This window comes from Erpetoichthys calabaricus, chromosome 4 (assembly GCF_900747795.2).
Source record: "Erpetoichthys calabaricus chromosome 4, fErpCal1.3, whole genome shotgun sequence".
Classification (NCBI taxonomy): Eukaryota; Metazoa; Chordata; class Cladistia; order Polypteriformes; family Polypteridae; genus Erpetoichthys; species Erpetoichthys calabaricus.
In genome coordinates, this window is record NC_041397.2 from 53,291,893 (window position 1) to 53,305,327 (window position 13,435).

At 37.4% G+C, this 13,435-nt stretch overlaps 1 protein-coding gene across 2 annotated transcripts in view; it reads left to right on the top strand.

Moving 5' to 3' along the window:
* Positions 1-13,435, top strand: part of sh3kbp1 (SH3-domain kinase binding protein 1) — a 370,773-nt gene that overhangs the window by 256,125 nt on the left and 101,213 nt on the right. For both annotated transcript variants that reach the window (XM_051926913.1, XM_051926912.1), the window contains exons 7-8: positions 444-522; positions 10,679-10,773. In XM_051926913.1, coding sequence (XP_051782873.1) covers positions 444-522; positions 10,679-10,773 — 174 coding nt within the window. The remainder of the gene's footprint in view (positions 1-443; positions 523-10,678; positions 10,774-13,435) is intronic.

Genomic DNA, 13,435 nt, shown 5'->3' on the forward strand with positions numbered 1-13,435 from the left:
TTTATTCTATTAGCCATTTCCTTGTACATGTGCCTCCAATTTAAATATCCCTTCCAGTATATCTCCATTCACTAGGATTACATCACAGCTCACTGTCCTCTGGGCTGCTGTCACATACCTTAATTTTAATTCAAAAAGAAAATGAAACATGACAGCATAGATGCAGACAACCTTATACTAATTCAGATATGTATAGAGTATCATATTTTAATGTATACAGATTTTACTGCTACATGCAGTTTTGTTACAAGTTGGTATTCCACTTTAAAGAAGAAATTGGTACAGCCATAGGAGTTATCCATGACTAAAGCTGAAAACCACTTGTTCAGGTAATGTCCATCAGCTAAACGTCTGTAATCTTTACTTGGCATGCTTATTTCAGTCATTTGCATTATTATTGAGACATTCTCTACTAAGTATTTTTATGGTTTTTTTTCTTTTAGCAATCAGCAGCAAAGAAATTGTCCTCAGTCCCTGCAGCACATGATGGTGTGAAAACAGAAGCAGATAACAGAACGAAGGGTAAGCCTTTGTCCTGTTGATTTTCTTATACACTTGCTGTGGGTTTTTTCTTTTGTAAACAGTATGTCCCAGTGCATACTGTTATATGAAATTACTAATTTTTGACCAAAAATAGTACCGGTATTCTCCATGAGAATGATTAGAATTAAGTGAGTGTTAAGTAAGTTGGTCTTCTTCTAGGTTCACCATGTTCCTGTATGTATTTTTTTAGAATGACTAACATTGCTGAACATTGCTGATTAATATTAATGAACACTGTATGAAAAGTTAAATTTGATTATTTTGTTAATAGTAATTGTTAACATTTATCTTTATTCCTCATATATTTTTCTCCATTATTTCTGACAGTTTTTAAAATTGATAGCACATGAAAAAAGTTTACCAGAACTAAAAACATTGTAACATTGGTGGACCAGATCAGAGACAGAGAGAGGGAGATTTGCTGCATCTATGTAGATACTCTCTTTCACAAAAATCCATCAGTCTAGGGGAAAAGTTCAATCCTGGTATAGATCTGCTCAAAGAGGTGAGGGGTGAGAGGGAGCCATTACCTTGGACACCATGTGAGCAGAGGGAGACATTGAATTGGCATGGACACTAGGCCTGGGTAAAAATGTCGATTTTCTGATTGTCATTTTTCATTTAAATGATTTGATGTTGATTCTTAAAGTCTCAAGATTGATCTTATGAATCTCTATCCTGCTCAATTACTATATGAAGATTTTTTGCTTATGTTTGTTTTTGGAGTCCGGCCCAGTAGATGTCGCTAATGCGCCATTTAAGGCTTACTACAGAAAAAGCACCTTTACTACCTCGCATAGAATGAGAAGGGTCCTGCTGCAGGTAGGACTGTATAAAATGGCGTATCGTCCTCAACTAAAATTGGCGAATTTGACACTTAAATCAAATGTGTAGACTTACTACGGATTCAAACTGTACATCTGTAAAAAACCAACTGGATAAATGCCAAGCCATTTATAAGCTATGCAGCTTAGAAGTCAAATATTTTTGTAACAAAACAAATTTGAGAAATCATTTATCCTGACGTCACCCATAAACCTAATCTCCATCAACATACAAATATGTAGAGCCTAAACAATCTACACTGGAGACATCGGGTAGCTCCAAGCTTCCTTTTAATTTGCCTTGTGCCCAAAAAAATAACAATCTATAGCAGTTTTTATCTGTAAAAATATGAGACCCTACACCATTGTTAAAAACAAGGCCTTTTGACAAATGGTGCAGGTTTTCGAACTGTGGTAACTCAGACAAGAAATATCAGTGGTCTAACTAAAGTGGGTGCATGAGGTCAGAGTCTGTAGTAACAGTTCAGGAGTCTGTGAGAAACATGCTACCTACTTTCCCTCAATTTCAGCATGTGGTTTATAGTTAGTAGTGATCTTCATCTGAACTTTTAGAGGGTACATACAGGGTTGAAGGGACTAGGAACCAGCCCTGTACATGACATCAGTCATCACAGGGAACACACACACATAAATATTATATAGGGTTTCTGCTAAAATATACACATAAACATACTGACATTTACTGTTATTAAGACAATTTACAGTTAATCAGTCTGACAATGCATATCTTTGGATTAAGAGAAGAAACTGGACTATTCAGAGAACAACCCCCGTTAAGGTGATGAAACCTAAGGCTGTGATACAGATGTAGTAACAAATGTGCCACACTGCTTAGCAGCAATAGTTTAGTCAATATACTCTAAATTACATTTAATTTTATTATTCACTGTGTACTGGTTAGGCCATCTTGTTTTACAGAAATGTTGTACGTTTCCGTTCAACATCAGCCTCTGAAGGTTATAGTCAGGAGTGATCTCTCCCTGATTTTTGAAAGGGTGGCTTGCTTCCATGTTCACCTTAATATCCCTGTAGTTCAAATGAAAATCACTATATCTGCCCTGCCCTGATGCCTAAGCCGTTCCTACAGGCTCTGACCTAATACACCCATTCTAGTTGGGTCCCTGAAATTTCCTGTCTTTAACAGTAAGGCACAATGCTGGAGGACCACCATCTATTATTGCTTTTACTGATAACGTCTTGTTAAAGGGAGATTTGTACCTTATTTATGGAACTCTATAGCATCTGCTGCTTCATATCAACTATCACATTTCCTAAACCATGTACTCAGTAGCCTCTCCCTTCCCTGCTATTGTTTACGTACTTCTGAAAATACTTGGTATTTAAACTTCAAAAACTTGTTTTTTTGTGGTTTTGTGACCCTCAGGATAATGAAATGTATTTAAAATTGATATATATGAATTTCAAAAAAAGTAGAATTAGTAAATATCTGTATGATCCAGTATTTCTAGCAAATTTCATTAATCTTGTACCAAATGGGCACACCTCTTTTGAAGCATGAAACAAACAATGTCTCAAAGGGGTGTCAAATCAACCAATGGCCCATACACTTTAGACTTGGAAAAATTACCAAGTTTACCCATGTTAGTCAGGAAACACCCTGTATTTTTTTTGATGTAAGATCAATACTTTCCAAGATACAGCAAATTTACTGAAGGGTGCTAGGGGGTGGTGGTGTTGATTTTATCCAGCCTAATTTTGTCATTAAATTTCACAAGTTCATAGCTCAAGAATAACCCACCGAGCAGGTACAGATTTTGCACACTGGTACACATTAATCAATACAGTATGTAACGAAATTAAACATTTGGTCCAGATGACCCTGTATGGTTAAATCACTGACCACAATTTGAGTTTTTGGCTTAGCTATGTTTAGGCCTCAGAAACACATACTGATTTTTTTTCCTTATTCAGATAACTATATACAGTAGGCTTTCTCAAAAAGCTATAAACAGAAAAGTAACTGTATCAGGGTTTGAACTCTCAAAACTAAAAAAAAAAATCATTTTGGATTTCATTTTCAGAGCACCCTAACAGCATGAGGGAATGTGCAGATAATTTTAAAAATATTTTTAATTTATTGTACATTGTGCGCTCTTTCTCAAAACACAAACTTTACTTTTCTTATGCAAATCTTTCATATTTATTTTCCATCCTAAATATAAGCTAAATGTGCCATATGTCAATAATGTTAATCATTGAGTTTTCAATCAGTAAGTTGTCAAAGCTTCAAACTTTTTTTTCATATCAAATGACAATGTCCTATCTCATGCTGCTGAACAGAGAATGTGATCATTTCCATGTCCAGAAGAGTAAATGGTACTCGAGAATACCACTGTTGCATCTCTACAGAAGATGGCAAACACAAAGTCAGACAGGTATTCAATTGACTGTCTGAATATTCACCACTGGAGCAGCAGCTGAGATCCTGCCCTCTCACGATCACACTCCAGATGGATCACATTAGACCGGTGTCCTACTAGAGGCTATGTTGGATGTATGTATGATGACAAGTTTTCGATTGGTGTGATTCATGACAAAAGTGAAGTGGAATTAGACATCCTGATATGTTTTATGCATCCAAGCTATCCTACACAGTCTTTCCATTGGTTACCTAAAGACGATATTTGTTGGGTGCCATTACAGCTTGTCACTGAACTGCTTAGTGCACCTACAACAGTCAGTGGCAGGCAACACCATCTTGATCTCAAAGACAAAGATGCCCTAAACTCTGCACTTCAATTGAAACAGAAATGAAATGGGTTGCATTCCTGCTGTTGCAATACCAAGATGTTAACATTTCATTATAGTTAGTGTTGTATTTAATGATATATCAATCAGTTTTTGTGCTTAATGTGCCTTTGGTGCATTTTTTTTTCCAATAATCCTATACCCAAGTTAGTGATGAAGAACTTGATGAGTATCGTTACTAACAAACGGTGAATTTAGAATAAATGAAAAATATTTTTTAAATTATCTGCACATTCCCACATGCTGTTAGGGTTCTCTGAAAATGAAATCCAAAATGTTTTTTTTTAGATTTGAGAGATTTGCTGGCCAAACCCTGATGCAGTTTCTTGTTTGTTTGAAAAGCCCTGTGTAGGTATCTAAACATAGAAAAAATGTATCATTAGAAGTATGCTTTCTAAAAGCCTAAACATGGCAAAGACACAAAATATTTTTTTTCCATTTTTGAGGGTCGGCTCTTGTGAAAATTGAAAAATAAAGTCTTGACAAATTTAGCACCTCTCTCTCCTCACAAGATTGGCTGTATCTTGGAAAGTATTGATCTTACATCAAAATAAGTTTACAGGGTGTCTCCTGGATAACGTGGGTACACCTGGTTTTTTTTTTCAGAATTTTTTGTGACCAAAGTGTATAGGATTTGTTGAAATTCGGTTGATTTGACATGGAATGACCCAAAAGGTAACTAGGAAAAATTTTACTTATAAATAATTATTACTTACCAGTTTTAAGTGAACATAACATTACTTTGTATTTACAGACAACTGAAAGGAAATGTGAAACTTGTACCACCGTGTGTATATTCCAGTATATGGCTACTTTTGTCAAGTCTGCTGTTCAAGTACTTCTAAAGGGCTCTGACTATTCAGAAAACTGAGGCATTTTTCCCTCCAGCACTTAGAATGTGAATTGCTTATTATATCAGACTCTTAGAAGCTTGGAATTCCAAGGTTTCTGTCCTACTTTTGTTTTTGCTTATGCTGCACAGCCTGCATGATATGGTTTAGAAGAATTCCTCTGCATCAGAAAAAACATCTGTTTACACCCTCCTTCTGTGGGCTGAGGGCTTATAGTAAACAGGTAAAAGTTGAAAATGAGGAAAGACCAGGAGTTCAGTTAGGTGCTGCAGTGTGATGTGAGACGTATGGTTTGTGGTACCAATTTCTGACCGATGATGAGCCATAAATCTGCTGGTCTGGTAAGAAGTGGTGGTTGGTCAGAGTGCCAAAATCTTTAGGGTCAGGAGTCAGACATACTGTAGATATATTTGGAGGTGATGTCTAAACATTGCAAATTCTTTGCGACTTACTAAGGAATGTTTCAGATGTTTCACATATATGTTGGTTTCTAAAAAAATGATTGATGGCATTAAACCAGCTACCTAAAAAAGTGTGGAAGTGTTGCTCATGGAAATCTTGATGCCAGTGAAAGGTAAAAGTGCAGTGCTTATGCTCAGAGGCAGCATGTTAAAAGTGTACAACAAATTAATGCTTTTCTCCTAATGTGACAAGAAGGTTGTTTTATGCATCCTCGTACCATTTCTATTAATTGAAGCTGTGTTATAGAGGGCAAGGAAGGTAAAATGATTCCTAATATTGCCAGACTAGAAAATATTACTCTGCTATCCACAGCTTCTAGACATGTTACAACCATGACAAAAATACCACTGGTACAGAAGGTTGAGGTGGTAAAAATATTCAGACAATGTCCTAGAAGTCACGTCTGCCTCTAAGAAACCCTCCACATAAAAATGCTCCAGCATTAAAAAAGTTGAAAGTCTGGTGCTTATCAAACCAGGTGTAACCACATTAAGCACAAACAGATTATGTATTAGCACACCAACATGACCTGTATAGTGAAGCACTAGGGTCAAAGGCCTTTAGAGTGCACTTTTATATAATTTCAACATTGCATCAGAACTGGGACATAGGCAGTGTATTCACGTACACAGACTTCATCATTGCAAGAGAGCATCATACAGATAATAATAATTCAGTTTGACTGCATCCAACAGCCTACAATTGACAACATTTATTGTTTGAGTTTAGAGATTCAGCAGTTGTATTGAAATATTCAGCAGTAATGCTTTTAGCTAAACAAAGCATTTAAAACTCCTACATGTTTGAGGCACCCGACGTGGAGGTTTTGAATACATGTTGAAAGGCATTGTAGGGGCTGCTCTGGAGTTTGGTTTTCCCAGTTTTGATTTATAGAAAATATTAATGGTATTTGGAATAACAAGAATGATGTAAATTATTTTCTTGAAACTTGTATTTGTTATGCTTTATTTTTCATAAAACATAAACAATAACCACAACACTAATAATAGTATCCTCCAGTTACAGTAGTGTAGTACACATAGACAAAGTAAAATAAAACTAAACAATCAACATGACATTGAAACTGTAACTTTAAGCTTTGAATGCACAACTAAAGAATGCTGAAATTCAAATTAAAAATGTAAAGGTCACTCAAATAGGTTTACATTAAAACCTTTATATTAAACTAGTCATCTTTTGTTCTTCACAATCATCAATGACTCAATTGATGACACTTCTCACCTTCACTCCTGGCTCACTATGACTTCTCTATAGATGGATTCTTATTTGCCAAACTCTATGACATTGTGTTGAGTGGGAGGTGATATTGTGTTCATACCCTATGCTGGTATGGACACAGTAAACAAGAATCATAGTCACTGTTTAAACATGATGAATATTGCATTTTCATTGTATCACATTTTATGTTTATATTGGGCTGTTCCATTTATTTCAGGGATGTAATTTAAATATACATGTTAATGGTTAAAGGTAAAAAAAAAAAAAAAAAAAAAAAGAATGCTGACTCCAGACAATCACTGCAACATGGGTTCAGGTAGCATATGACTCAGTAAGTAACAGCAATATGACCATATTTCCAGATATTAAAATAATAATATAACATGACTTAGTCTCACTTCCCAAATGCAGTTCATGTACGTGGACAATATTTTTCTGTCATTTTGAACCAGGGCTGTCTTAACAGCACCATAGGCCCCCGGACAATTTAGTGCGCTGGGGCCCCTGTTTTGATAGCAAAACAGAAACATACATAAGCATCAGAAACATTGTGGGCCCATGTGCTACTGGGGTCCCAGGCTAGTGCCCATTCATTAAGACAGCCCTGTTCTGAACAATACTTTACCATGGAGTTCAGAGTGAAGCTTAGTTCTACTCTGGAAAGGAGGGTGGGTAGTGTTTTCCCCTACAAAAATTTTACTAGTGGATGCACCAATAAATAAATAAAAAAAGGAAAAAAGTTATACAATAAAAATAACTTTTTTTACAGTAATAAAGGAATATACACAAACTTTGAATTGAACCCCTGTGTTTAACCTGTTTTCATATGTAGGTAGTCAGAACACTGCTATTTTATCACAAGTTAAATTGAAAGGGGAAGAGAAATGTGCAAATTTACTTTGGTGGTGAGAGTCATTCATGTCAATTATGCTTTATGACTAAAGCTAGCATCACATTTATGTCTCAAATTAAGTTGCAACATGTTATAGATATTTAAGGACAGCGATTTCTAAAATCTTGCTACTTAGAACTTGCTGATCACTTATTTGGATGCCACGGAATCGGGTAGCTGGAGGAGTGCATATGGATTACTTGGCAGTCTGCCTGATAATTTCAGTGCTGGGGGAATTGCTGGTGGGTGGTGGGTTTATTTAATTTGATAGAAGTTCCACCAGCTTATGTGAACCTTGCATCATGATTCCACGCTGGTCTTGATTTTCAGGAACACACCATGAGGGCAAAGTACATATATGTATAGATCAGTCTAGGCCATAGAAGGAGGATGCAGGGGAATACCACATGAGAGAGAAGTCTACCAGTGTACACAGGTTTTGCTTCTCATGTTTCTGAAAGTACATATTGTTGCCTGGTTTATCCAATTTGATAGAACCCTTTTTCTGATGAATAAACACATTTTATTTCTATATTTTCTATGGGAAGTATTTTCTGCAAAAATTAAAATGAAAATGCAATCTCTCTTTTGCAATTTCATTTTAAAAGTCTGCACACAAGAATGCTGCAAAAATTAAAATTAAAATGAAACAGCCCCATGTGCTATTTCATTTTCAGCCTGAACCTCAACAAAGCTGCAAAAATGAAAAGTAAAATGCAAATAAACACTGCCGACACCTGCTGCTCATTGAATTTTCATTTTCTACTTTGCATTCTCATTTTCAAGTTCTCAACATGCAAATAGTACGGGTAAATGAATGGGGCTTTGTACCTTGATTTCCCAAAATTCTTTGTCATTTGTAGCTGTAGAGCCACTTTGATAGAATACTTCTTACTTCGACTGTGTTTAATTCACATGATTTTTGATCTTTTCACCCCTGTACTGTGAAATTCACAGCAAAACTATTTTAGAAAATCTGAAGACCACGCATAATTGTAGTTATGAAGACATTAATGTGCAATTTAATTACAGTATTTAACATAACAGAAATTAGCCTTTATTACATCATAGTTTACATTTATTTACACTGAAGTGGAAACGGGACGCTTTGCATTTTTGTAGTATAGTACCGTCGGCACCGAGCACCATGATGGCTCTTCGGCAGAGGTGCTGGAGAGCCTTGAGGCTCAGATCTGCAACCTGGAGTTCCATTTTCTGCAGCAGTACAGGGATGGAGACAGCTGAGAGACTGATACCTGGGCAGCTCCACCACTGCTTCTCCATCTGCTAAGGTCCATTTTTCCAGGTGCGTGGACACCAGCAAGCTTCAGGCTCATGAAGCTGGAGAAAAGTGTGGCAGATCGAGTTGCCACTGACCCTAAGTGAGCCATGAGAAGCAGAGGCGGTGGTAAAAATATGCAAGCAAAGGACAAGGCAGATCATAGAGGTGTTGTGAAGTATTGATGAAGAGAGAGCCTTAAAGCTGAGATCCTGACCTGGAACATGGTTTGCAGCACCAGTTCAGCAAAGAAATCAGTATATCTGCATCTCTACATTAGGAGTTTTGCCAGCTTGCCTACAGATAACCTGTGTTGAACACACCTGCTGCACTTAACATCCCAGCTATTCCACCTGCCAGTGCAGCACGCAACATCCCTGCTGTGCCATCAGACAACACAGCAATTCCAGACCCTGCTGATGTGCCCTTAACAACAGCTGCATGACCAAAGCGGGAGGGAAGATCCATACAGCTGTTTCAGAGAGTTTGTGCTCTGTTGCAAGGACTTGGAAGTGGCCACTGGGGACAATGACTTTGAAGGAAGGGCTATGCAACGGCACAGGACAATTACATCAACTAGGGACGAGTCACCAAAAGATTGAGCTGGCATTGTATCACCAATTGCAACAGTGCCTATAAAAAGGACAGCTCTGCACACTTGCATGGGCTTTTCAAACTAGTGCAGCAAAAGACAAGCAGTCCTTTTAAGGATAGCAAACCACTCAAAAATGTAAACGCCATTGCAGTACTCTGTGCTGACACTACACTATAGTACTATAAAAATACAAAGCATTCCCTTTCTACTTCAATGTAAAAAAATGTAAATTATGACATAATAAAGGCTAATTTCTATCATGTTAAATATTGTGACGTCCCATCAAATTAAACACACTCAGGTCCTGCTTGTCCGGGTAAGTCTTCCAAATGCCGACTGACTTCTTATTTGATATGCTGTAATATAAACGATGCCCTACCGACGCCTTTTGTCTGGGTCACGGGGACTTCACCAAAATAATAACAATTCGTCTTTGTCCTGTCTACCTCTTGCCTGCCCTTTAACTGTTCACTCCCTTTTCAGCCAGATTCTGTTTTCCTCTCACTCCAACAACCCGCTTCCCTCTTTCTCCATGCACACTTAATTAACCCTGATCCTTGTCCCTCAGCTCTGTCTCTCTAGGGAGGTGAACCGAGCCCTTACAAAGTGTCATCCCAATACTCGTGCAGTGGCAAGACACGTCACAATATTGTAATTAAATAGCACATTAATTACTTAAGAAATACAATTATCCGTGGTCTTCGGATTTTGTGAGACAGTTTTGCTGTGAAGCTTGCAGTATGGGGGTGAAAAGATCAAAATCACATGATTTAGACATGGTCGAATTGAGAAGTATTCTATCAATCAAAGGCTGTACAGCTATGAAGGACAAAGAATTGTGGGGAATCAAGGTACAAAGCCCCACCCACTGACCCACGCTATTTGCATGTTGAGAACTAGAAAAAAAATGCAAAGTGTAAATGCTTTTTACTTTTCAGTTTTGCAGCTTCATTGCAGTTCAGGCTGAAAATGAAATTGCAAATGTGGTTATTTAATTTTAATTTTTGTAGCATTCTTATGCTTAGCCTTTGAAATTGAAATTGCAATTTCATTTAATTTTTGCAGCATTTTTGTATCCAGACTTTGAAAATTTAAATAGCAAAATAGAGTTTGCATTTTCAGTTTAATTTTTGCAGAAAATACCTCCTATATATTTTCACTCACATTTTGAGGTTAAAAGCAAATTCTATCCGTATTTTACAGGAAAAGAATATTGCAAGGTGTTATTTCCATATGAAGCACAAAATGAAGATGAACTGACAATCAAGGAAGGGGATATTATTACTATTTTGTGGAAGGTAAGAAAAAAAATTTTTTAATAAAAAAAATAGTTGATGAGTAAAAATCAATAAACTCCTATTGTTTTATATTGACTCTACTTTATACGAATAATGAAGAACACGACGTGCAGTCATGTGTGTTTCTGGTCAGTATTTTTTTGATTTCAGTTTAATTTGTATTAGGTTTAGAAGGGTTATTTTATTGTTTTTTTTTTTTAACTAAAGCTTTGATTTATTATTCAGACGTATTATTGCTTATATTTATGCAGTTACTACAATTTTAGAGTAAAATATGCTGAAGGCCTATGCTGTATAATCATTAGTTTTCCTTTCCCTGCAAATTGGGGTAAAAACTGGTCTCAGACTGCCAGGGGTTTTAGATATTCTGTGTCTTCCCATGTCCCATTGTTCAAGACTCTAAATTGGCCTTGTGTGATTGTGGGTAGGTATCCCATAATTCTTGGTGTCCCTGCTGGGATATTCTCCAGCTACCCATATAAAAATTGCAATTGAATAAAAATGGATGAGTGGATATACTGTATATAGTCTTAAGGGCAGCCGAGTGTAGCCAATTTGCTTTAATATAATTTTTGAGGAAAAGTAGAGCATTAAGACAAAACATGGAAAGAGCCTGTAAAGTTCATGTGGATGGTGAACATTGGATAATGAACTTTTATTTTATCAAAACATCAATCATTGTTTCCTGATGAATGCATACAAAGTAAAATAGTCTGAGTTAACTTGGTATAAAATAGCTGCAAAAATTAGAATAAAATATTCACTCATTTCAGCAAGATTGGTTTTGTGCAACAGAAAGATTAAGCAGTGCGTCCTGTGGGCATGTTTCCTCTCACACATTTACTATCACCAGATTTGAAAGTCAGATTTGGTGTTGGTAAAGGTTATGCACTGGAAGTAAACATAAAGCCACCAGGTAAATTGCTGAACATGGAAAGCCTTTCACTGAGAGTTTATTAAGTAATTGTTTTGTGTGGGAAAGAATTTATGTGGTGGTTTAACAAACAATCATTGTTAGGATTAAAAGATGGGATGGATCCCATGTCCATTGAAACCTTGGACTGTCAAGACATTGGATACTACCTACTGCCAACCTGCAGACATGTGGATTACAAGTGCATTATTCATCCAAATGCTATTGCTTATTTGTATTTGTAGGACATCAAACACAATCTAATAGCTTTAATATACTAACTGAGTGGATGGAACATTCTACATAAATTACACAAAAACAATTTGCATTGGGATTTGTGTGACAAACTGGCAAAAAACACAGTAGTCTATACACACAGTATATTTAATAATAACTACACAAATACAATAAAACCAGCCCTATAACACACCCCATAATAGCAAAAAAAAAAAAAAAAAAAAACTTCCCCACAAGTGATCATACAAATCATGATTCACTAGAAAAATCATGTTACTAGTTCACTGGAACAGAGACCATCCTGACTAAAGCTGAATGAATGGTGCCACGCTGGATTTTGCCAAAGCTCACAAACTGTGCTGTAAACATCCAGTGTTCCAGCTAAACTTAAGATTTTCTTGTACATTCAACAGACTGCCAAAGTCCTCTGTAAACCAAGCCTTCTGTTAATAAGTAAGTTTACGTCCCTACTATTTGCCCAGAGAGTTTGGACATGTCATTGTTGTTATTGTATACATTCCTCCTCGGGCAGACGTGGAGTCAGCGAGTGACATCATCCATTCCGCTGTTGCTAAGTTACAAACGCAGCACCCTGAGGCGCTTGTGCTAATCGCTGGAGACTTTAACCATGTGATGCTGGACAAAACATTGCCTGCATTCTCCCAGTATGTGGACTGTAACACCCGGGGAAATAAGACTATTGATTTACTGTATGCAAACGTTAAAGACGCATACAGCGCCACCCCGCTGTCTGCGCTTGGGAAAGGAGATCATAACCTGGTTCAGCTTCAGCCTCACTATAAACCAAAAGTTAGAGTCCTACCTGTAACCACACGATCATTCAGGAAGTGGACCCCGGAGGCTGAGAATACTCTGAGAGAACTTTTTGGAACTACAGACTGGGATATCCTGCAGGGATCTCATGAGAACATTGAGGAAGTTGTTGACTGCACTACTGATTACATCAACTTCTGTATGGACATTGTAGTTCCAGTAAGAACAGTACGCTGCTATGCTAACAACAAGCCATGGATTACAAGTGACATCAAGGGCCTTTTGAACCAGAAGAAAAGGGCTTTTAAAGACGGTGATCAGCATGAGCTCAAGCGCGTGCAGAAGGAACTCCGAGTCCAACTCAGGGCGGCGAAGGAGCAGTACAGGAGAAAGCTGGAGCAGAAGTTGCAGAATAACAGCATGAAGGAAGTGTGGGATGGGATGAAGATCATCACTGGCTGCAGCTCGAAGCGGGGTACCACCATTGAGAGAGACGTGAAGAGAGCAAACCAAATGAACAACTTTTTTAACAGGTTTGACCACCCTAACCCACTCTCACTCTCACCTCGGAGTACTGCACCCTCCACACATCCTTCTGCTGATACCAGCATAGGAAAAACATCCCCACCCATAATAACAACAGCGCAAGTGAGCAGAGAGCTGAGGAGACTTCGTGCCAGCAAAGCAGCGGGTCCAGATGGAGTATCGCCACGACTGCTGAAGGTCTGTGCATTAGAG